Source organism: Chrysemys picta, chromosome 2 (assembly GCF_011386835.1).
Source record: "Chrysemys picta bellii isolate R12L10 chromosome 2, ASM1138683v2, whole genome shotgun sequence".
In the NCBI taxonomy this organism is placed as follows: Eukaryota; Metazoa; Chordata; order Testudines; family Emydidae; genus Chrysemys; species Chrysemys picta.
Window position 1 is genome coordinate 239,208,748 of NC_088792.1, and position 25,349 is coordinate 239,234,096.

Here is a 25,349-nt window from a genome sequence, read left to right on the forward strand (position 1 = left end):
AAGACCTGGGAGAGGACTGTCCTGCTCTACTCAGAGCTGGTGAGGCCTCAGCTGGAGTATAGCATCCAATTCTTGGTGCCATACTTTGAGAGATGTGGGCAAATAGTCTAGAGGAAAGTGTACTGGGGTGGCTGCTTATTGAGCTCCCTGTTGCGAGCCAAGATGGCTTTGCAGGCACCCTGTCTTGTTAGGCCCACTTCATAGGCCCCTTAAGCACTCCACACACTTATGGCTCACAGCACCACCATCCAGGGCTGGTTTAATAGCAAATAAAGTTCACACAGTTCTCAGAGTCCTGCATAACAAAATAATTCAAACAATCCTCACTGAGCCCCCAACAAAGTCCATAACTGTAATTCCAGTTAATACTTCGCCTGCTCCGCCCACAGGCACTAGGTACGAGCTGTCACCCAGGCTTTTCTCTTTCAGAAACCTTCCTTGTTTTGAACATGGACCTCTTTCGAAGAGCTCTTCCCAATTGTCTGAAGAGAGGGGATCCCTGCCCCACCATACACTACAGGGCTCCTGATACCAGGCTCTTGAAGGAACAGTGTCTCCGGTGTCTTCCACAACCCAATTTTAGTTCCCCAGTACCGCTCATCCCTGGAACAAGGTCTTCTGGTCCCCTTTATTCTTAAAGGGCTAGTATACCCCATTACAGAGAACAACAAAAACAATAAGTTTAGAAAACCTAACCTATGAGGAAAGGGGTGGGGGAGGAGGAAAACTGGGCACATTTAGTCTTAAATAAAAACAAGGAGTCCAGTGGCACCTTAAAGAATAACTGGATTTATTTGGGCTTAAGCTTTTGTGGGTCAAAAACCCACTTCTTCAGATGCATGGAGTGAAAGTTACAGAGATAGGCATAAATACATTTTGGTACATGAAGAGAAGGGAGTTACCTTACAAGTGGAGAACCAAGTGGAGTTTGAGAGGGAGTTTGACAGAGGGAGGCCTACGATGGTTAGGAAGACCTGCAACACCTGTGCCAGCACTGCTTCTGTCTCTTCCACCTGCGCCTGTAGCCAGACAGAGCACCTGAGCATGGATGCTTCTACCCAGATCCTGGTGTGGTTTTGCAGGGACTGACTCGCAATTCCCACTTACTGATATCCAGGCGGGGGGGGGGGGGGGGGGGGGGGGGGGGGGGGACGACACCATCCAATGTGAAAGGTGCCTGCTGGTGGAATCTCTCAGGCAGCAGGTGGGAGAGCTACAGGAGGAGGTGGCTAGGTTGAGGAGCATCCGAATCCACGAGCAATTCCTGGACAGTGTCCACGTGGAGACAGTTGAGGTAGCTGTCCCAGCACACTGGACTGCTGACACACCACTGGTGGTGGAGGAGATGGCTCAGGGTGGACACTGGCAGCTGGTCACTTCTGGCAGCAGGCAGTGCTCCACCCCTGCTCCAAATCCTCCCACTGTGGTAATAGGAAACCATTATGCTCTTCTTGATACAGGAGAGAAGGAATCACCCCCTACAGCAGAGAAGCCTCGTACACCTAAGGCTGGGAGGTCTGCTGCCACCACTGAAAATAGGAAACATAGGGTAGTGGTAGTCAGACTCTCTTCTGAGGAGGATGGAGGTGCCCATCTGCCACCCTGACATTTCATCTTGGGAGGTATGCTGCCTGCCAGGGGCCCATATCCGAGACGTTACATAGGCATTGTTGAGGATTATGCAGCCTTCCGACTACTACCCCACATGGGCACAAATGATACTGCGAGGTGTAACACTGAGCGGATCAAGTGTGACTACAGGGCTCTGGGAATATGGTGAAGGAGTTTGGAGCGCAGGGGGTATTCTCTTCGATCCTTCCTGTCAAAGGTAGGGGCCCGGGCAGAGACAGATTCATCGTGGAGGTGAATGCCTGGCTGCGAAGATGTGTTGCCAGGAGGGCTTTGACTTCCTCAATCATGGGATGCTATTCCAGGAAGGACTGCTAGGCAGAGATGGCGTTCACCTTTCGAGGAGGGGAAAGGCCCTATTTGGACACAGACTGGCTAACCTAGTGAGGAGGGCTTTAAACTAGGTTTGACAGGGACAGGTGAGCAAAGCCCACAGGTAAGTGGGGAACATGGAGACCTGGGAGATGGGTCGGAAACGAGAGGGAGTGTTGGCTATATTGGCAGAGAGAAAGGAGGGTCAGGGCAAAACTGGGAGGCAAGATCAAATCAATATCTTAGATGCCTATATACACAAATCTGAGAAGTATGGGTAATAAGCAGAAAGAACTGGAAGTGCTAATAAATACAACTATGACCTTGTTGGCATCACCGAAACTTGGTGGGATAATACACATGATTGGAATGGATGGGTATAGCTTGCTCAGGAAGGATAGACAGGAGGAAAAGGGAGCAGGTGTTGCCTTATATATTATAAATACACACACTTGGACATAGGAGACAGAAGTGTTGAGAGTCTCTGGGTTAGGCTAAAAAGGGTAAAAAACAAGGATGTCGTCATGCTAGGAGTCTACTACAGGCCACCTAACCAGATAAAAGAGGTGGATGAGGCTTTTTTTAAACAACTAACAAAATCATCCAAAGCCCAAGATTTGATGGTGGTGGGGAACTTCAGCTATCCAGATACAGACTACCCAATACGTTCTTGGACTGCATTGCAGACAACTTTTTATTTCAGAAGGTTGAAAAAGCCACTGGGGGAAGCTGTTCTAGATTTGATTTTAACCATTAGGGAGGAACTCGTTGAGAATTTGAAAGTGGAAGGCAGCTTGGGTGAAAGCAATCATGAAATCAGAGTTCACAATTCTAAGGAAGGGTAGAAGGGAGTACTGCAAAAGAGACAAGGGATTTCAGGAAGGTGGATTTTGGTGAGCTCAGAGAGCAGATAGGTAAGGTCCCATGGGAATCAAGACTGAGGGGAAAAACAGTTGAGGAGAGTTGACAGTTTAAAGGAACACTATTAAGGGCCTAAAAGCAAGCTATTCCACTGGGTAGGAAAGATAGAAAATGTGGCAAAAGACCACCTTGGCTTAACCACGAGATCTTGCAGGATATAAAAAAGGAGTCATAAAAAAATGGAAACTAGGACAAATATAGGCAAACACAGGAATGCAGGGGCAAGATTAGAAAGGCAAAGGCACAAAATGAACTCAAACTAGCTACAGGAATAAAGGGAAACAAGATGACTTTTTATCAATACATTAGAAGCAAAAGGAAGACCAAGGACAGGGTTGTGTCCTTGGTAGCCTCCACTGCTCAATGAGGAGGGAGTAACAGGAAACTTGGAAATGGCAGAGATGCTTAGTGACCTTTGTTTCAGTCTTCACCGAGAAGTCTGAAGGAATGCCTAACATAGTGAATGCTAATGGGAAGGGGGTAGGTTTAGAAGATAAAATAAAAAAAGAACAAATTAAAAATCAGAGTTAGATGCCTGCAAGTCACCAGGGCCTGATGAAATGCATCCTAGAATACTCAAGGAGCTAATAGAGAAGGTATCTGAGCCTCTAGCTATTATCTTTGGTAAATCATGGGAGACAGGAGAGATTCGGCAGGGCCAGGCCAGAGGGAGCTGCTCGACCGGAGCCGGACTGGGCCGCTCCTCCCTGAAGCCCTCCTCGCACGTCCCCGCCCCAGTTTACCTGCCTGCTGCTTGTTTCAGGCTTCCCGTGAACATCTGATTCCCGTGAACATCCTGGGAGGAGGAGGAGGAGGAAAGGGAATGTTCAGGGGAGGAGGGGGAAGTGAGCTGGGGCCGGGGGCAGGGTGGACAGCTGCCAAAGCTTTTGTTAAATTTAAAAGCCCTTTTAGAACCCGTTGTCCCAGAACCGGTTTGTATGTTACCATTCCTGATGGCTAATTTGTGTCCATTTATCCTTTTACATAGAGAGACTGTCTGCTTTGGCCAATGTACATGGCAGAGGGGCATTACTGGCACATGATGGCATATATCATTAGTAGATGTGCAAGTGAATGAGCTTCTGATGGTGTGGCTGGGTCTTACGATGGTGTCGCGAGAGTAGAGATGGTGACAGAGAAGGCAATGGGGTTTGTTACAGGGATTGGTTCCTGGGTTAGTGTGGTGTGGTGTGTAGTTGCTGGTGAATATTTGCTTCAGGTTGGTGGATGGTCTGTAAGCAAGGATTGGCCTGCCTCCCAAGGCCAGTGAGTGTGGGGGATCATTTTCCAGGATAGGCTGTAGGTCATTGATGCACTGGAGAAGTTTTAGCTGGGGGCTGTACGTGATGGCCAGTGGTGTTCTGTTATTTTCCTTGTTGGGCCTGACCTGTAGTAGGTGACTTCTGGGTACCCATCTTGCTCTGTCAATCTGTTTTCTCACTTCCCCAGGTGGGTATTGTAGTTTTAAGAACACTTGATAGAGATCCTGTAGGTGTTTGTCTCTAGCTTAGGGCTTGGCTGTAGACAATGGATTGTGTGATGTGTCCTGGATGCAAGCTGGAGCCATATAGGCAAATATAGCGTCAGTATTGGGTGGTATTTATGGGACCATCACTTATTTGCACTGTAGTATCCAGGAAATGGGAAGGAAGAAAGAGGAAGGAAACCTACCAGATGTACTATGTCCTCTTGAGGAGGACTTGGACCAGTAAGCAAGAATAGAAAAAAAACCCACATATTATAAGTGTCTGAAGGTGCCATGTCAAAGGCGAGATCAGGTTTCAGCAACCAAGAGAGTGGGAAGAGGTCCTTAGAAAAACAGTGCATTTAGCTTTAAAAAACAGATTCTCTATTAAATACATCTCTCTAGCACCGGGGTGGGCAAACTACAGCCCACAGGCGGCATCCGGCCTGCCAGCCATTTTAATCCAGCCCTCAAGCTCCAGCTAAGGAGTGGGGTCTGGTGCTTGTCCCACTCTGACACTCCAGCCGGGGAGTGGGGTATGGGGCTTGACCCGTTCTGCTCCCAGAAGCAGCGGCATGTCCCCCTTCCAGTTCCTACACGTAGGGGCAGCTAGGGGCCTCCGCTCCACATGCTGCCTCTGTAGCTCCCATTGGCCGGGAATTGTGGCTAATGGGAGCTGCAGGGGTAGCACTTGTGGATGGGGCAGTGTGCAGCAGAGCCGCCTGGTCGTGCCTCTACATAGGAGGCAGAGGGTAGGGACATGCCACTGCTTCTGGGAGCTGTTTGAGGTAAGCACTGCCCAGAGCCTGCACCCCTGAGCCACCACCCCCACATTCCAACCCCCCGCCCCAACCTCTGAACCCCTCTGTCCTAGCCCAGAGTATCCTCCTGCACCCCAAGCCAATCATCCCCCACCCCTCCCCAGCATGGAGCCCCATCCTGCACCCCTGAACTCCTCATTTCTGGCCCTACCCTGGAGCTTGCATCCCCTCCTGCATCCCAACCCCAATTTTGTGAGCATTCATGGCCAGCCATACAATTTCCATATCCAGATGGGGCCCTCGGGCCGAGAAGTTTGCCTACCCCTGCTCTAGCAGGTAGCTACTGGAGCCAAGAGGCACTGGTAGGGATAAAACACTGAAGACAGGAATATTATTTTGCAGAACACCGGAATCAAATTTAGAATATTTATACCATGTCTGTTATATACTGTTAAGATACTTGAATTATTATACATTTAGAAGTATTATAGTTTCTCATGCATGTTACCCCGAACTATCTTTTTAATACACAACCCTTTATGAGGTATTGTGTGAATATCGTTTATGCAGCTATATTGTCAATTCCATCAATACTTATTACCCCTTATACACTAGTTACTCAGACCAAGATGATCCACCAAAGTCTGTATACTAACATTACATTTAGTAGCATGCCTTTTCAGTTGCTTATAAATCTGAGTCTTATTTGCAAGTTAAATATTAAGTTTGCCCAGGACTCCAAAAATAGTACATACAAAGGGTGAGAAATAGCGTAGTTAGGTACAGACATCAGTATGGAAATGTATTTAGCCTCAAGTATTGTGACAGCAGTGTACTTACTGAACAGCTACTGTGATGAGAGACACTGAAAGGACAACTGCTACTCTATCAGTGCACTGCTGAACAAACATACATGCTACAAACAGAGGACCAGAACTTTTAATCAGACATTAGAGGAAGGAATTCTGCATGCCATTGACCTCAAAGCCTTTTCATGTCTCCTTACAACATGCTTCCACAACTGTTCCCCCTCCCACCTCTCAACAGCTTCCTTTCTTTTACTTTTAAAAAAGTATTACAGTCTTACTGTATATCTGGATTTCTTGTTCATTTAGGAACTACCCAAAATGATGAAATCCAACCCCTGACATTAAAGACTAGGTTATTTTTATTCTGTGTAGTTACTATAAGGGACACAAGTGTTGTCTAGATAAACCAATTTTAAAAATTGATGTGGAACAGTCTAACCAATTATGTGCTAAAGTTGTATTAACAATTCTAAAGCCCACCTTACCTAAAGGAATGTGAAAATGCCTGCAGTCTGCAGGATGCCAGAGTAAGCATTAAAAAAAGAAAGGAAGTTCTGATAAATCTGTAGTAAAATTAATCTCATGTAGCTACTTCTCTTGCTTCTATAAAATGAGTGCTTGAGAGGTAAATGGCAGCACTTGAAATGCAGGGCTGACTTTATTACACTGTTTTCCAATGCAGTTAAAATCTTAAATGGATTACATTTCTATGGGCCAATTAACAGGCAAATAATTTGGTCCACTAATGCAAGACAAGCTACAGCAAGACAGAGGCAAGATAAACAAGAATTTCGCAAATTCCTGTAGTGAAAGCAGTGCAATTGTATGGATTGTACAAGCCTGCAGATGTTAATGGAGTCAGGAAAAAAGTCTTTCATGCTGGTCAAAACAGAGGATAGTTTTAAATGGTCTTTGGTATTAGTGTGCATGAAAGATACAATATAATGGATGTGCAGTTTTGGCACAAGACAGCAACAGATTTTCAGTTTGGCAGTTACCAGCTTTTAACCTGGCACACTGGCAATAGTTCATAAAAAGGTAATAAAAATCAGGCTTTTGGAATGAAGTTACGAATAGCTTACAAAACATGAAACATGACTTAAGGAAAGCAAACAAAACACCAAAAGCTATCCATACAAAATGGATTTTGATGCAAAAACTTTAGACAGTCATGAGAGAATGTAATGTGCTTCCATAGGCTGAGATAGCCAAAAAAAAACAGGAGCAATGACACCACAGGAGTACTGATGAAAATACTTACTGTGTAAAATCCTTCTAAAGAGAATTGAGTGACATTAGAAGTAAAACATTTGAATAGTAAGCTATTTTGCGTACGTAAACCTCTTATATGAATAGAATTGCGTAGAATGATTTTAGGAGTGTATTCCACAAGCAGCCACTCTCTCACCCAGGTCAAGTCAGCAGCAGATGCTCTGCAGGTTCTTGGTATACTAGTCTGTGCCTTTAGTCACTGATCAGAAGTCAAATTAATAATGCGCCTTCCCTCCCCCAGACACTGAACTTCAGTAAAAGATTAATGAAACATACTTCACATCTTCCAGCTTCTTTGTGATGACTGAGCCAACTGATGAAAAAGCAGCAGAAGCCTTCTGCCCAGCCTGAGACAGGGTTTCTGATGTCTTCTTATATCTATATTCAAACAGCCAGAGGTAAATAGGATTCTATTCGTAAGTCTACAGACAGTTACAAGTTGTGCAACATTTTGATACAAAATCTAAAAAAACCCACATGAAAATTAAGTCTTTGAATCAAGATAGATATCCAAAATATGCCCCAATCACAAGACACTGAAATTCTACAGCCAATTCTGCAGGTGGTCAGACTAGATAACAATGGACCCTTTAGCCTTATCAACAAGTTTCAGTGCAGGCTCACCTAGAAATCAATTTGTTTTCTACATGAAGCCAAGCAACATGCTCTGCGGCCACTGGAGAAGTGATTTTAGCAATCTTGGTTTCAGCCTGCAGCTTAATTTTGTGCTGTTCTAGTGAAAAACTGCTTGAAGAGGTGATTAAGAGTAAAGGCTTTGTGCTGAATCTCAAGGTTATGAAACCTTTCTGTACGAACTTTTTACTTCATGCATACAGTTATTGCAGATCTTTCAGATATCCACCAGTTGAGTGATGTTAAAAATGACAATCTTTGGAATTTTGTTTGGATAAAATCCAAAGTTCAAGTGCCCATTGTAGTATTGTATTTCTTTTCCTACATTAGGGAAAGATTTATAATAGTTTGCCAATTAAAGAGAGAAGGATATTGCATTTGATTTGCACCATCTTGGTGGTGCGATGTGCTGGCAAAACAGAATTGCCTTTTCGTTTATGCAGAATAGGAATCATGGCTCTGTAAAGACAGGGTTGTTAGAAGTCTCTTTGGGACAGGGACTTAGCTAGATTTTAATGAAGCGTAGTTTTACCTTAAACTTGATACCCTCAAGAAAGCTGCTACAGTTTCTTCAGACATTTGAAAGTAAAGAAAGTTTGACTAGTAAATATGTTACAAAGTTTAACAGCACAGGAACAGTTTTCACTTAGCCAACACATATTCATGATACACTGAACCAGTGACAGGGACATACGCTGAAGTAGAAGTCACATCTTGCCAGCCTTTGGTAATGTTCTGCCTCAGTTCCTGCAATGAATTGATTCCTAATTTTCTCTTGATCTCTGCTAGATGCTTCTCCTTGGCAGCTAGCACCTGTGAGAGCGTCTGGATTTCCTCTTCTACCTAGGGCAGTATACAGTTCAAGGAGGAAGGTCAGTTAGCAAGTGACGTAACCAGTTAGCAATACTTCATTTAGGAAGTTATTAACTGAAGAACATTTAGCATGATGAAGTGATTTACAATGGATGCCATGTTTTAACATTTCCTCTTGTGTTTTAGAAATGGATTGATGCAAAAGGGTCTTTTTATAAAAAGGACTGCAGACATTAGGAAGAGACCAGTGCAAAAAAAAGGTTCTCATCTCCTCCAGTTATTTCAGCGTTTCTGGAGGACTGGATGATTTAGGAGATAAATGAGGCCCTATAGCCTATTAATCTACTCATCCAAATTAATAGTAAATAATTGTCTACAAGACCGTTCTTTTAGCCAGTTTGGAGATCAAGGATTGTCTCGTTAAGGGAACTACCATACACTTTCATGCCTCAATCCGGACATGAAAGGACTGTTAAGATGTCGTTATAGGGACTAGTGAAGCCTGCACTGTACCTGTTCTGTGCATAAGATTTGTGCTCTTGTAAATATGCAGGGTAGCTGCCCTGGAGACTAAAGATTCTTGAGACGAACAGACTGACAGTATTACATTTCTTAAAAGCCAAATGCCAAGGTTTAAGCATCCATGTGTCATAACTATAAAGGGAAGGGTAACAGCTCTCCTGTGTACAGTACTATAAAATCCCTCCTGGCCAGAGACTCCAAAATCCTTTTACCTGTAAAGGGTTAAGAAGCTCAGGTAACCTGGCTAACATCTGACCCAAAGGACCAATAAGGGGACAAGATACTTTCAAATCTTGGGGGGTGAGGGAAGGCTTTTGTTTGTGCTCTTTGTTTGGAAAGTTGTTCGCTCTTGGGACAGAGGGACCAGACATCAAGCCAGGTTCTCCAAATCTTTCTGAACAAGTCTCTAATATTTCAAACTTGTAAGTAAACAGCCAGGCAAGGCGTGTTAGTTTTATCAACTTGTAAATGTACCTTTTGCTAGAGTGTTTATGTCTGTTTGCTGTACTTGGAACCTAAGGCTAGAGGGTGGTCCTCTAAGCTCTTTAAGTTTGATTACCCTGTAAAGTTATTTTTTCATCCTGATTTTACAGAGCTGATTTTTACCTTTTTCTTTAATTAAAAGCCTTCTTTTTAAGAACCTGATTGATTTTTCCTTGTGTTTAGATCCAAGGGGGTTGGATCTTGATCCACCAGGAGTTGGTGGGAGGAAGGAGGGGGGGGGAGATGGTTAATTTCTCCTTGTTTTAAGATCCAAGGGGTTTGGATCTGTATTCACCAGGGAATTGGTAAAAAGTCTCTCAAGGCTACCCAGGGAAGGAAATTAGCTTTGGGAGTGGTCCAGATCTAAGCTGGTAGTTAAGCTTAGAAGTTTTCATGCAGGCCCCCACATTTGTACCCTAAAGTTCAGAGTGGGGAAGCAGCCTTGACAAACATGTAGCACCCTATGGAGACCCTATCTTCAGAGGAAAGGTGCTCAACCAATCTGCTTAGATATAAACACCATTCCCGAACAGGCCAGCAGAGGCTAGAGAAATGACTAGCTGGGGAATGCGAGCTTTATTCATCATCAACTCTAGGATATGTGAAACAAGCATTTAGGCAGAGATGTTCAAACTTAAGGGTCTGAAGTTAAACTATATGGAGGCTCTAGCAGTCTTTACTCCTGAGGGCATTCTGCACCTAAAAATTCTGCATGCAATATTGTAAGATTCTGCACGTTTTACTTGTCAATAAATAAATGTGGAGGCTCCAGCATGGCAATGGGGAGCACAGGCCACTGGCTGCACAAAAGGTGGGAGATCACCCTGCAGCCTCCCCAACCCCACGACATGGAATCAGTGGTGAGGCTGCACCTGACCCTGACACCACACAAGGCCTAGCCCAGAAACACCCTGGGGCCCTCTCCCTGTTGGCCAGATGCACCAGGTGTGGGGCAGGCAGGCTCAACCAGGCAGGATCTGAGGGGCTGTGTGGGGTTAGAGGATTCTGTGTGGGACAATCTGGGTGCAGGCAGCTCAGTAGGGGGTCTAGGTGTGGGGGATCTGGATGCACAGGCTCATGGGGGGGTCCAGGTGCAATGTGACTCTGCAGGGACTTCCAGGTGAAGGTGGTTGGGGCTCAGCAGAGGGATCTTTGTGTGTGTGGGGGGGGTGTTTGTGTCTCAGCAGGGGACTGGGTGCTAGGGGAGTGGGGCTTGGTGGGATGGGGTCTGGATGCAGCTAGTTGGGGGAGTCACTGGCGTGGGAGTCTGGAGGCAGGGTGTCTGGGTGCAGAGAGCTCCAGATGTAGGGGCTGAGGTTCAGTGGAGTGCGCTTCAGGTATGGCAGGCTGGAGGGGGTTCTGGGTGTATGGGGTGAGGCTTGGCAGGGATGTCTAGGTACAGGAGGTCCAGATGCACAGAGGTTGTGAGGATGGGGGAGCAGCTCCCTGTACAGTGACACCTCTGCCCCACAGTGAGAGGTGATGGGGCAGGAAGCAGGGGAGGATGCTGAGCTTCCTGCTGCGGAGGGAGGTTTTGGGGGTGGGTCTGACAGCCCCAGCCACTCCTTTCAGAGGAAGAGGAAGTCCCATCCTCTTCTGCCTCCAGCCCAGCCGGGACTAGCAGCTCATCCCAGCTCAGGGTAGGAGCCACTGGCTGGGGTGTGTCCAGCCCCACAGTGATTTACCTCTGTGAGCTGCTTTGGGTGCCTGAAACATTGTACCTGTGTGGATAGGGAGTGGTGCGTGACTGCTCTTGCAGCTTCCCCCATCAGAAAGTCATTTTTCTGCAAGGAAGCAAAGAAATCTGTGGGGGACATGAATTCTGTGCACATGCAGTGGTGCAGAATTCCCCCAGGAGTAAAGTCTTATTTAAGTGGCCTGATTTTTTCCAGGTTTCACTGAAACTAGAGAGTGCTCAACAGCTTTAGAAGTAAAGGCTTTAGGAGCTTAGTTCATTTTGGCTCATCGATAAGGTCTTTGTTTAATGTCTACTGCTGGTATGAATTAAGGACAAGATTAATTTCCTTGTTAACCATTAGCAATAAGTGTGCACATCAATAACACTACAAAAAATAAAAATATTAGCAGAGTGGGTGTTTTACTAGTGGATTCTAAAGTTGAAGTGTGAAGGGAAGTGGACAAGGTATTCAAGCCTGGGCACCTAAAGACAGACACTTAAAGCTATATTTCGGCATCTACTGAAAATGACTAGTTATTTAATGCTGAGCACTGGTAGCTTTAGCTGACTTTAGTGAGATTGGAGAGTACCCGTTTTGAATTAAAGTCAAGGTAGATTAAATGCCTGAAGTTGGGGACCCGAAGTTGACCATTTTGGTCAGTGCTTCCCAGACTTCTATTCTGACAGCCAGTTCAGAGAAGGATCTTATTCAAACTTTGAACTTTTACTGGTTTCTGAAAGATTTCATTCAGAGTGAGAGCCACCTGCATGAAGATTGTTCTTTACCTTAGCAAGTTCTTTTCTTAGTTCCTCCTGTTCTTCTTCAGAAAGATTTTCTGTCATATTAACAGTAGCAGCAGCATCCTCTCCTACCTCAGGTACTGTGTCTGAGCTCAGCAAACCTGTGAGAGAAAGATTAGTAGAGTACTCTATTCGCTAAGAAAAGATGGTAGATGTATTGCAGTCTCCATGGAGACTGCAAGATTTGTTCTTGTGGCAAACACTACAATGCCAGAGTTTGTGTACTAAGGAGTACTGAAATTCTTAAGGCAATTGTTTTGGCACTTATATAAAGGGCCTCCTAGTTTGACATCAGCATTGAAGTCAGCGTCCTTAGTTTGGAAGGCTGTTTCTTACACATGTAGGATGGATAGAAAAGAAAGCAGAAATCCTTGAATCTCCATTGCCAGACCCCTCCTGTAGCCGGGGGAAAGTACTGCCTATCATCCTTTAGCCTACCAGTCAAGTTCTCAAAGAAAATACAGGTAGCACCTAGCACTAAGGTGGGATCAGAGAACAGCCATCTCTATCCTTTGGCCTTCTTAACTGGGGCTTGGGAAAGAAGACCTTGTTAAATAGACACCAGGTTTAGAGGTTTTTGAATACATCTCTGCAGACAAATGAGGAATTTTATACTTAGTTTTGAATGGCCAACATAGCAACTAAGTAAGATGGATTCTATTCTCATTAGAGTTTTAATGACATACAGACAATTCTACCAGTACAGCTTTCAGTGAGATTGCCATTTGTAACTCTTAACATTTATCCTGCAGAACCTTGCTTACTGATGTGCAAGGAGAGCCATCTTGTCCAGAGCCCACAGTTGAATCTGCTGTTCTGATGGTCTTGAGAAACCAGTTGAGTGTATCTGATATGGAAAAAGTCGCAAGACAAGCCCTGGGCCTCAGTCATTTTCAGACCAAAACATGTTTTAAGGACTGGCATGTACTGTGATCACCACTAAATGTATGTTTCATAGTAGTAGTCTGATTAACAAGTTTTTGGCTTCAGCCTTGGTGCACACAGCACTTAAGTATAAAGCTAATGGATTCCAGCCTTAATATTTTATCTACCAGCAGTTTGTTACTGCTCGTTAGGCAAGTAATTCTTGCTAAACCATTTATCCTCACTTATTAATTTGTATTACCAGAGAGTCAGGAAATCCCTTGAGGAGCTGTGTAAATAAAACAGTTCCTACCCCCAGAGAGCTTGCAATGCAAGCACAATAGTATGTGGACTGCAAATAAGAATATTACAGCAGAAAAGCATTGGCTTTCTATTTGGGGGAGGAAAAAAAAAACACCCCCCCCCACACACACACACACACACACACACTCACTCCAGGCTTACCAGGTGTGATGTCACAAGAAAATAAGAGACACAGAATTAGAGATTAGGGTTGGAAGAGACCTCAGGAGGTCATCTAGTCCAACCCCCTGCTCAAAGCAGGACCAACAGCAACTAAATCATTTCAGCCAGGAATTAGTCAAGCCAAGCCTTAAAAACCTCTAAGGATGGAGGTTCCACCACCTCCCTAGGTATGCCTTATACCTCAAAGAGTCAAAGACAGACCCTTCTGTGATGAGCCAGTGTGCCTAATCTATTTTCCAGAAAACAGATCCCAGTGTTTTCATCCATACAACTGTTACAAGGCACTCTCCAGAAACAAACCTGAAATACCTTTTGCCACTGTAGGAAGATGAGTGGGTAACATGACCATTTTTACAAGATCCCCAACAGTATGCTAACTACTTGCTCTTGAGCCAAGACCTCTTGAAAACCTTATTCCTGAAGAGATGCAAGCAACTGAGTAATGTTTCTAACCGCTTGCTGGAGCCAAGTTTTTGGTAGTATTCTTTTCTCCAAAGGGTGACTGAGGCACATATACAATATGTTGCCATTTTATGGCTGTAAGAAATTTCTGTACTTAATGCTTTCAGACACTCTATTGGAGGGCCAGGAGTAGATACAGGGTCACAGCCAAAATAGCTTGCAGAATCCTAACAGACTAGTATTAATTGTATTAAATCAGGGGGGAGGGATAGCTCAGTGGTTTGAGCATTGGCCTGCTAAACCCAGGGTTGTGAGTTCAATCCTTGAGGGGCCACTTAGGGATCTGGGGCAAAAATCAGTACTTGATCCTGCTAGTGAAGGCAGAGGGCTGGACTTTATGACCTTTCAAGGTCCCTTCCAGTTCTAGGAGATAGGATATCTCCATTAATTTATTTATTTATTATTTAATGACAGTCAACTGGGAATAGTGTAGCTCTTCCTATACTTCAGTATTTAACGGCAACTACTTCAGAACAAGTGCAAAGATAAGAGGAAAGATATGAAACAAAAAATAAAACCAAGTAGAGACTCCAATTTGAGAATTTAGAATTGGGATACCAGTATATTACAAGTTGGGCTGTCAAGTGATTAAAAATATTAATCATGATTAATTGCGCTGTTAAACAATAGAACACCATTTAAATATTTTTGGATTTTTTTCTAAATTTTTAAATATATTAATTTCAATTACAACAGAATACAAAGTGTACAGTGCTCACTTTATATTTTTATTACAAACAATTGCACTGTAAAAAACTTCAATTCACCTCATTGAAGTACTGCAGTGCAATCATGAAAGTTGAACTTACAAGTGTAAAAAAGATAACTGCACTTAAAACAATGTAAAGCTTTAGAGCCTACAAGTCCACTCAGTCCTACTTCTTGTTCAGCCAATCACTCAGACAAACAAGCATTCAGTGCTGGAGGGGTGAAGTAAGCAATAACTTGTGCAGGAGGAGGGTGAGGGCGATGTCTTGCTGCTGCTTCTGGAAGGGTGGTTTCTGGTACTGGGCTAGCTCAGTTAAAGGAGGCGAGCTGGACTCCCTTCAGCTGAGTGAGTCCTTGTTTACAAGGGAAGCTGGACTTTACCTCAGGGACTCATACTGCAGGGGAGGAGAGGCGGAGCTCGCCAGCACCATGTTCTCTATGGGGTATTCCCGGAGCGAGCGGCTGGCTAGGGGTAATGGGACATGATGCAGAAGGGTTGGTCCTGGGAGTGACGGGCTGGCCAGGGTGACAAAACATCCCATTTTGGCCAGGCCATCCCCACTTTTTTATTAATTAATTAATTATTAAACACACACACACACACACACACACACACACACACACCCCGCATTTGTTCTGGCTGCAAGGCCGAGCAGAGAAATGTGGCTGCTGCCTAGGGGTCAGCTGAAGGCAGCACTGCCTGCCAATAGGAAAGCGGAGAAATTTGCTGCTGGTGGGCTGCGGGCAGCACAGGGCTCGGCCCTGGAGGTGGGTGAGCGGCTTGGGCGAATTCTCTGCAAGGGGGGGGCAGCTCGGGCAAGCCCTTGGCATTCCCATTTTTACTTTAAAAATATGGTCACTGGGGGTGGGGAGGAAGAGTCATGATCTCTACTTCTCCACTGGAGCCAGGATGAGAACCATATCTTTCTCTAGCCTCTTCTCTTCCCACCCTCTGGTGACTGCTTGTGTTACTGCACCTGACCGGACATAGGTTCTCTGCAGCAGCTGATACTGCCCTCCCACCTAGAGGGTCTGCGATTAACGCACATTAAAAAAACATTAATATACTAATTGTGCTGTGTGTTAATCGCATGTGTTAATGGTGATTGACAGCCCTAATTACAAGATGACTGAAACAGAGTCATCTGAATGATCTATCCATAAAACAGTTTATGTGAATTCTGTGCGAATGAAATCTCCCAGATTGTCAGCAACATTGATAGATTTGAGGAATAGGGTCAACATAAGCAGCACAATCCTCTTCACGTCACCGCATGACGTGAACTCGAGACCACCCAGGTCAAGACTGTAGATAGGCTTCCATATGCATTTAGTCCTCAACCTCTGCACCACTCACCAGCAAAGGTGGATTTTTGTGGTGCCACATTTTCAGGAGCCTGGAAATCACTGCTATTCAGAATCCTCTTCCCCGACAGCTAGCACAAGTTAAGTTACTCCTGAAGCCAAGGTTTTAACCCGCCTTCAGAGTAAATCTGAACTTCCCCAAAAAAAGCTTAAAAACCTCATCCTGCCAGTAGCACATGGAAAGCTCTCCATTGGATGTGGATAGACAATATTGACATATTGCTAGCAAATGACTGACCAACTCAATTTCACGTCAAAACAAAGTAACAGTTGTTACCACCTAAGACGTTTAAAGGATGTTTAAGTAAGAAGTCAGAGCTATCTAATCCCCTTATTTTGCAGAAGAAAAAACAGGGGAAGATACTTTCAGGAGTTCTCCTCCAATATACATTTGAAATACTGTCAGCTCTTTAGGAGCTAAAGTCTGGACTGAACAGAGTAAGGGGCTAGATTGTTTTCATTCTACAATGCTTGCTAAATAGTGTTTATCCTCTAAGATGGCATTTTTTCAGAAGTTTAACTAGTTTGATAGCCACAAGTTGTGTGGGGTAGTTTACTTATCTTTACACAACTAAGGGATGGCCAAAATACATCATCAGTTTAGATCTACCTGGTGCTTTTTTTCAAAAGAAGTCTTCCAGTATGTTAGCTGACTAATTAGTGTGGGCAATCTTATGACTTTTGAGGGTTAATGCCAATGATAGCATTCCAATTACTACCCTAATACATGATTGTCTGGAGAGCTGGAATGGCATCTTCATTTTAGCATCTCAGATTATCAAGGTTTTTAAACCCCTTTGAGCTAATGTCTTCCTCATTTGAGATCTAAATGGTTTGCAAAATCAAAAGGGAAAGCACTTGGCTTTTAAAAGATGTAATTAGCACTTGTGACACACTTTGCAGTTCTCAAACTCCTTAGGAACTTGAGAAATCTTGTTTGCAGACTTCCCTGTTCTGCTACTACAAAATGAATTACTATTAGAATCATGCACACATATTCATGGTCTCAAAAAAAAAAAAAAAAATTACCTATTGACCTGAAGTTACTCATGTTCATTCTCTGCCCAAAAAAAAAACAAGTAGTCAATATGATCTGATCCACTATTTCTGGGAACAGGGAAATGTGGTCCTTGATTACTTGTTCTGTTCATTCCCTCTGAAGCCCCTAGCATTGGCCACTGTTGGAAGACAGGATACTGGGCTAGATGCACCTTTGGTCTAACCCAGCATGGCTGTTCTTACGTTGAAAGGCTGTAGGTTTTCCTAGCATTGTAAAATTTTATATTTGCCATGAACTTCACCCTCAGTGAGCAGAAATAGGGATTAGTTAAGTCTCACTAGACAGTGAAGTATCATGATAGGCATAACAGTTTCAAGACCAGGAACAGAAGGGGGAAAAATGTTCCCATGTACACTAAATTTTTCTTAATCAATCTGGCCTCCTAGTGATCTTAAGTTTACTCACATAACTGCTTACAGGCTAACTGGAAGGGATTTTTGCTTTGTGATTGACAAAGGAGAGGCATGAAGTATCTAATTTACAGTCTGTCAACTCAGTTTTCCCCTGATTTTGCTAGAGAATATTTGGTCATGTTGAGGATGCGTACCTTGAGTTCCCACATTGATTTAAGGTGAAGATGTTGGACAGAGTTGTCATTGTTCCACAGGAGTCATTGGTTTTCATTTTAACTTCAATCTGGGAAGAACTTCTCTAGCTCAACTTTCACTTGTAAGTTATTTCACTAATTCTCTAGTCAGTCTGAGAAAATAGCTGTCTTTTCTCCATACTAATACCTTAGGCCTCCTATCTACAGAGGACCAAGTGCCCAGTCTTTTCTATCATGTGTCTGACGAAGTGAGTCACTTTTTATCTATCCCTATAGTTTAGCTTTAAAACATACTTCTTAACAGTTCTGTCCTCATTGGGGGGGGGGGGAGAAGAAGAGGGGGAGGTGCCATATTCTTTTGCATTTATTATTTACCATTTATCAGTTCACAAGCAACTTCTTGTTCATACTGCATTCAGATCTGACCAGAACGAAAGCAATGTGTTCACTAGCATAAGGAGGGGTGGGTGGGGCAGGAATAGAAGCAAACAAATGAGCATAGGAGGGTGCCAGAGGTTCCCAGTTCTCCAACTGGAGAGTACTTTCACAAGTGTTCAAGACAAATTCAAAGTGCCAGTTCATATGTAATTATAAATGTTTAATTTTAGACCAAGGGCACCAAGGTGGCTTCTTTGGCACATACGGCACTAAAAGCAGTATTCATCCCAATCAGACTCTGCTGTTTGTGCACACAAGCAAGTTAGTTTGCAGCAATGGGGGGAAGAAAGGGAGGAGGAAAAGTTATGTGGGAATTGTAATTTAAAGACTGTATGGGCCTTTGTTAGATTGGGAAATACTTTGACACAGAACCAACAAGAGTTAATGTCCAATTTCTACCAATTTGGGGCACTGGCTATTTTAAGCTGAAGTACATCTTAGATTTTTTTGATGCAAGATTCACATGCAACTAAAACAATTGTTAAGCTATGTTAAGTATCCCCATCCTGCAAAAATTTGCTTTCTTAGTCAGTTTTCAGATCACTTATTTTTGCTCAGTCTACTTCAGACCCCAGACAGCTTGTTTACAGCAAGAAATCAATGTTAGTCATTCTATGATGCATATGTACTGCAGGTCATTCCATAAAACAGCAATTTTTGGATCCAGTAAGCCTCCCAAGTTGGGAGCAGAGGACCAAATTGTCCTCATACCTGTAACCCTTTCAGTCAGTGATGTTGCCAGAATAGGAATTCGGCCCCCACAACACCAGCCCCTAGACTTCCAGAATTCGATTGCTCTTGCTGCACATGTAATCGTTTGTACGTGGATTAAAGTAAACTAGTATACTCGCTGCTCTCCCCCACAAAAAAATATTAAGGAAGAAGTTACCAGAATTCTTCTGTACAGGTGATCCAGGTGGAGAGATGTTTACACTAGGTGACAGGTAGAGATAGTTTTTGTTAACTCCACTATTGAAATCAAAAGGAGATTTATAATCCTCATTTAGATCTGTATCCCTCCAATCCATCCCAGACAGTTCAGAATGCATGTTCACTCCTTAATATAGATCAACATCCACTGAAGTATTCATCCCGATTGTCAGCGTTGTGCAGCCTCATTCACTTAGTAATCCCAACCATAGGATTTAGATGTTGTACTTTCCCACACTGCACTTTATTTCCTTTGGACGACTTTAGACATTCATATGACTCAAGTGCAGTACACATTTATTAAATTACTTCTGAGCCATGTTGTAGTTGTGGCATAGCACAAGGTTAAGTTTCTGTAAATCTATAACCTGGGCTGGGTTTTACAGACCATTCCCTTGGTAAACAAACACTTGCAGCACACTATGCACAGGCTTCTGGGACGTCTTAGTCTTCTGCAGAATTGCAGCCAGAATTTTCAATCATTGAAATAAAAAAAAAAAAAAAAAAAGTCAGCTGACTGCAGCTGTACCAGGATATCCTTAATCTTCTAGGACACAAAAGGATTACTAGCCATAATCTATTCTATATGCCATCTGTGTAGGACTGTTAATCACAGAAATAAGAAATTGTGCATGGCTTCCTGTTGTCTGTGCAACAACTGTTTGTAATTTGTGTTGCTAGCAAAATTTAAAAAAAAAGTCAATCTGTGTTTATCTAGCAAGATTACAATGCAGCACCCATTTTAGCATCTAATATACTTAAAGTAGTATTTGTCACCTGAGATGAGTTACCAATATATTCAAGGTAATTTCAGATGAGACCCATTGCTGACCCCAGCAATGGACAAACTGATTAACAGACCATACAAAAAGTTTATAAGTTTCACAAGCTACAGAGGAAATGTAATTCATCTACCTTTGTAACCTGTGCACTTGGTACTTTGGCTAAAGCCTATTTAGTGCTAGTCAGTATATTAAAAATAAATTTAGTGGAAATTTTCTGGATTAATTTCATATTGGGGCTATGCAACTTTAGTGCAATATATTGCTCTACTATCCTCAGTTGCTTCACTACATGCTTTCAAGAGGAGGCAGGTTGTTGGAAACAGCTACACAATTTTATGCAGGAGAGAGACTAGGAATTTGAAACATTTATACTTCGAGGCAAAATTGGCATGAGTACAGATGTTCATTGGAACTTACACTATTAATTTGCTCTAATTTTCTATCGTTGTGGGCTAGGAATTGTATTCAACTCCATTGTGAGTGGGGCAGGGGGAGAAAAGAAGGTTACCACAGTTCCTCCAGGAACTTAAAGATGACTGTCAGGGGTGATTACAACATAGGGTTACCATTCGTCCGGATTCCACCGGACACGTCCGGCTTTTTTCAGTTAAAAATAGCGTCCGGGGGGAATTTGTCAATGTCCGGACTTCCCCCGCCCCGCATGCAGAGCGTGCAGGGCTTACAGGGCAGCCGGCCGGATGGTGCCACTCGCACAGGCTCCGGTAGCCAGAGCCCTTCCTTCACTTCCCCCCTCCTCTCCCCTGCAACTTGAGACCACTCCCCTCCTCTCCCTCCCCCCGCATTCACAGATCGCCGGCCCTCGCCTCGGTCTCCGGCAGTCTGGAGCTCCGACCGTGCTCCCCTCCCCCGCTGCCGAGCGCGCTGCTCTGCAGCACAGTAAGGGGGCCGGGGGTCAGAGAAGCGGCAGGGAGGTTCTGGGGGGGGTAGTCAAGAGACAGGGAGCAGGGTTGGATGGGTCAGGAGTTCAGGGGGGGCTGTCTGGGGGTTGGGGGTGTAATGTTTTGTGCAGTCAGAGTACAGGTGGGGGGGTCTCAGGAGGGGGCAGTTAGGGGACAAGGAGCGGGGGGGGTTTGGGAGTTCTGGGGGGGCTGTCAGGGGGCAGGAGTGGGGAGAGGGATCAGAGCAGTCAGGGGACAGGGAGCAGAGGAGTTTAGATGGGTCGGGAGTTTTGGGGGGGGGCTGTCAGGGGGTGGGGAGTGGTTGGATGGGGCGTGGGAGTCCCAGGGGTCTGTCTGGGGGTGGGGGTGTGGATAAGGGTTGGGGCAATCAGGGGACAGGTAGGGGGTAGAGTCCTAGGGGGCCAGTTAGGATGTGGGGAAGGTCTCAGGAGGGGGGCAGTCAGGGGACAGGGAGTGGGGGGGGAGGGTTGGGGGTTCTGAGGGGGCAGGAAGTGGGAGGGAGTGGAAGGGGCAGGGGCGGGGCTAGGGCAGGACAGGGGCGGGGCTCCTCCCATCCTCTTTTTTGATTGTTGAAATATGGTAACCCTATTACAATATGAATGCAATGAACAGCTCCAGAGAAGTGCCATTCCTGGAGTGATTGATATATACACATACACATAGGTACTAAAGGCCCAAGAAAAAACAAAGAAAGGGCTTTTGGAATAAGAGGCTGAATTTAAACAGACTGAGTCTTTCAGATCCAGCAAATGCATGTGACCTTTGGTCCACATCCCTCTCCCCAAAAATCCTTGCTGAAGGGTTGGAAGAACTTTAACCTGCCCTTCTGTCTATGGGCCCTGGGATTCTTCTGGTACATTTTACCTGTTTCTGTTCTATTTATTTCTGAAAAAAAAATTTTTGATTTAATGTAGTCAGAGAAAGCTGGGTGGTTATTAGTAGCTAATTTGTCATTATCTCCTGAGAAATGAAAGTGCAGGTGCTGGCCTTTAATCACCCGAGCAAGCCATCTGCCTAGTGAACTACAGGGGACTACAGCCTAAAACTCCTAGTCTGAAGAGAGAAAGGATGTGGTTCCATAGAAGGCTAGGGGCCTAAGACTGATTGGGCATTCTTAGAACAGACCGTGGAGGAGATCAAAGGAGCGGTTCCCTAGAAACTTATTTTGCCAAGTCATCCCATTTTCCCTTCTCCCTGCTCCTTCAAGAAAAAGATCCTTGCAACTTACCTCACTCAAGTTTGGGTACTGAATCCTGATCAGGGCCCTTTGTAGAAAGGCACCATAACATAATGAGTCCAGGCTTATTAGCTCAATCATCTCTGCTGATTGCAGACCACCTTAAAAACATTTGATGTCATCAATTGGATACCACTGCAGATTGAGCATGGGAATAATAAGATCTCTGCAGGAAACTCTCTTGAAGTGAGCATTGCATAAGTTTCTGTACCTTTGAGTCTGTGCCCTATGGTAGGGCATGGTGACCTAATCTCTGCATTGGAAAAATGGCTGAGGATCCTGCCACAGAAGTTACCTTTCAGCCAGATAGAAAGTTTTGGCTACAGCATCTACCCAGGTATCCAGGAACAGCTAAGAATTTTAACATTGCCAGATTTAATAAGTGACAGATGCCCTTTCAAGCCTGAGTGTCATTAAATAACTTTTTTTCCTACCATCCAGCCCCTGGATGTGACAAGCGTTGACCGACTTATCTTGATTGAGCCTCAGTCAGACATACTAATCGCACACACTGGGTTAGGTGAGACAGAGACCCTGTTAGGGTCTCAAGTTTCAGAACAGCTGTCCTAACAGTTTGGTCTTTAAGATAGGCCAGGAACGGAGCTTGTTCACAAGCCATGATGCATTCAGATAACATTGTTTCCATCTACAATGCAAGACAAGACCACAACTTACCTGTGCTGCTGGGGTCTACTGTACATTTTAAGTGTTCCAACAATGCACATCTCTGAGATAGCAAAGGTGGAAGAGAGGCTGAAGGATGGCCTTGAAACGTTAAGATCGCTTTTGCTCATTACATTTCCCTTGATTTAGTCTAGGTGGCAAAGAAGTACATTGAGATGCATCAAGAGAGGAATTCTCCAGTACCATGACAAGTCTTCAGTAAAACACGGTCATAACAGGCACATCTGAGAAGAGGATGACTTGTTTCCTTACAGCCAATAAGGAACTGCTTGACACATGCAAGAATACCAGAAACCAAGATTTCCTCAATGTGATCACAGCTTCCCAGCCTCCTCCATTATATAGCTATGAGGAAGACTCCCATGTGAAGCAAGAGACCCTGTTATGAAATGACCTACCAAAGAGTCTTGCAGTATGCCTTTAAATGGCAAGATTGATTTAGCCTGACCTCTGGCTGAAGCTAGTTTCCCCACTCTGACCACATCACCAGTGCTTATTTTGAGCCCCAGCATCTCTAGGCTTGGCAGTTCATAGCCCCGGCACCTCTGTTATTGTCAAGTAAGTTATGAAAGTTTAAAAAAAAAAAAATGGGTTGAGCTCCAGCACCTCCTTCATTACAAATTAAGCACCACACATCACCTCCCATTAGCTGTACCTTGCCATCTTGCACACATTCGAGAATGCTTATGCTCTCGAGAGCAAGTAAAAAACAGCACAGACTAAAATCCCATTCGTATAGTGGCAATATCAGTACAGCTACATGCACTAGCAGGAAGTTTGAACTACCTCATCTTCCTGTATCCCGTGAAGACAAAAAAAAAAAAAAAAAAAAAAAAAAAAAGTCAAGTTTTGCCAGCATGGAGCTCAACCCTTTTCAGATACCACCCCCAGTACCTTTTCTGTTTCAGAAGTGTTGCTTGTTTAAGTACTGCACCCACATGTTTTACGGCTATTATTTAATTGCTTCTTTACAGGCTGACAAAACCAAGAGCAAGCAGAAGCAATGAAAGGCAGGAGATGGGCACAGGTTTGAGAGATAAGGGCAGTAGTTTTCTAGACATACCTGCCCCAGCGACTCATACTGATAGGGCACGGATTGCTATAACCAGCATTTCAGCTTCTATGAGGTGAACTGCTGTAGATAGCATTTCTACCCTAAAAATGTGAGGGGAGTAGGAGTTCAATAGACTAAGTGCTCAGCCTTTGGTTTACACCATTTTAGATGCTACGTATTTGTGCAAGGGCTGTCAAGAAGGTCAATTACTCATGACTAATGCACTTTAGCCAATTACAACCAAGTTTGCCTGAATGTAATGTAAAATGGCTCAGTCAGGCATTAGCATCAAGATTCTTATATGCTACAAGTAATTGGATTGTGATCTGTTAGTGTTCCAAGACTTCTCAGAGTTAGTACTCAGCATGAACAACAAGTGCTAGTATTTCTCTACATGAATTAGACAGAAAGCTCTCTGCACTTGTGGAGAGAGCACTATTAACCAATGTTAAAAAACAGGACATGTGTTTGATTAGAGTTGGGCACAGGTGTATTTGTTCCTCAGATACCACCTCCTACCTAGTTTCAATTTCACACTGTATGGCTAATACTAACTGGCAATGATCATGTGACAAGTGTTGCCATCTTATTAACTGCTTTCTCAACTGGGAAAGGCTAAGAAAGCATAATGTTTGCCTACATTTCAATAAGGCTGTCTTATCTACACTATTGCAGATTGCATTTATGAATGAATCAGCTGTACACTTTTCATATAGTCATAACACATACAATGGTTATTAATTCAGTCCATCTCCCCCTACCTTATACTAAGTGCATTTTTTCCAGGAAGCTTGATTAGAGAAACTGAGTCCCAGTTGTCTCTAGCCTTGATTTGAATTGTTTTCACAGCAGAAAGCACATCTTCAGTGGAGACAGCCTTAGAATCTAAAGCACACTTCAGCAATATCTATTTCTTTGATCTTCCACACTGAAGTCAGGAAGTGAAAGAGTTGGGTAGGAGCTCCCTATTGCCTGAAGAGTGATTAGGATACTAGTAATCTACCCCAAAACTAGGAGAAGAGATAGCTCAGTGGTTTGAGCATTGAGCTACTAAACCCAGGGTTGTGAGTTCAATCCTTGAGGGGGGCACTTAGGGATCTAGAGCAAAATCAGTAGTTGGTCCTGCTAGTGAAGGCAGGCTGCGTAAGGTGGTCTGGTTGTATATGCCAATGATGGGCATAACTGCAATCTTGTGCGCCAGAAGCATTGGTGACATGACATGATTGTGGGCCACATAGCAGCATTCCTTGGCACACAGGCTTGGGAATCTGTTGGTCTTCCATATCAGGAAAGCCACCGAAATCAAACTAGTGCTGATCAAAGCCAAACCAACAATTGCCTCAGATATCCTAACTTCTTATCTTACCCTGCAACTTGCTATGGAGCAGCTGACGAAACACAAGAGTCAAAAAAGTCGATTTGGTGTTCTTCAGCCTGCCTCAGTGCTCATGTTTTGCTTCTATGCAGCTGTTTAACCATGTTCTACAGATCTGCAGCTTTATAGCAAGCTTGATGTCATGACATCCCCAGAGATCATTTAAGGGCCTCACCCAGCAGCAGCTACTGCTATACAAATGTCCACATTCTTCAAGCATCCTCCACTACTACCCAAATATACATGACAGTTGCCATCTGGACAGCTTAATGATAGAGACCAGGGACTTCATTTTAGCTTATTTAATAATCAGATCAGTGCTCATGGCTTCTTGC

At 44.1% G+C, this 25,349-nt stretch overlaps 1 protein-coding gene across 5 annotated transcripts in view; it reads right to left on the bottom strand.

Moving 5' to 3' along the window:
• TPD52 (tumor protein D52) overlaps positions 1–25,349 on the bottom strand; it is a 203,056-nt gene that overhangs the window by 148,799 nt on the left and 28,908 nt on the right. For 2 of the 5 annotated variants that reach the window (XM_042844739.2, XM_024102810.3), the window contains exons 1-4: positions 18,919–19,462; positions 12,085–12,200; positions 8,497–8,645; positions 7,446–7,547 (exon numbers count right to left, since the gene is read on the bottom strand). In XM_042844739.2, the coding sequence (XP_042700673.1) occupies positions 7,446–7,547; positions 8,497–8,645; positions 12,085–12,200; positions 18,919–19,078 (527 nt within the window). In that variant the 5' untranslated portion in view covers positions 19,079–19,462. Of the gene's footprint in view, positions 1–7,445; positions 7,548–8,496; positions 8,646–12,084; positions 12,201–18,918; positions 19,466–25,349 lie in introns of those variants that run through there. The other 3 variants (XM_065585796.1, XM_042844735.2, XM_024102809.3) reach the window with 2 other exon arrangements.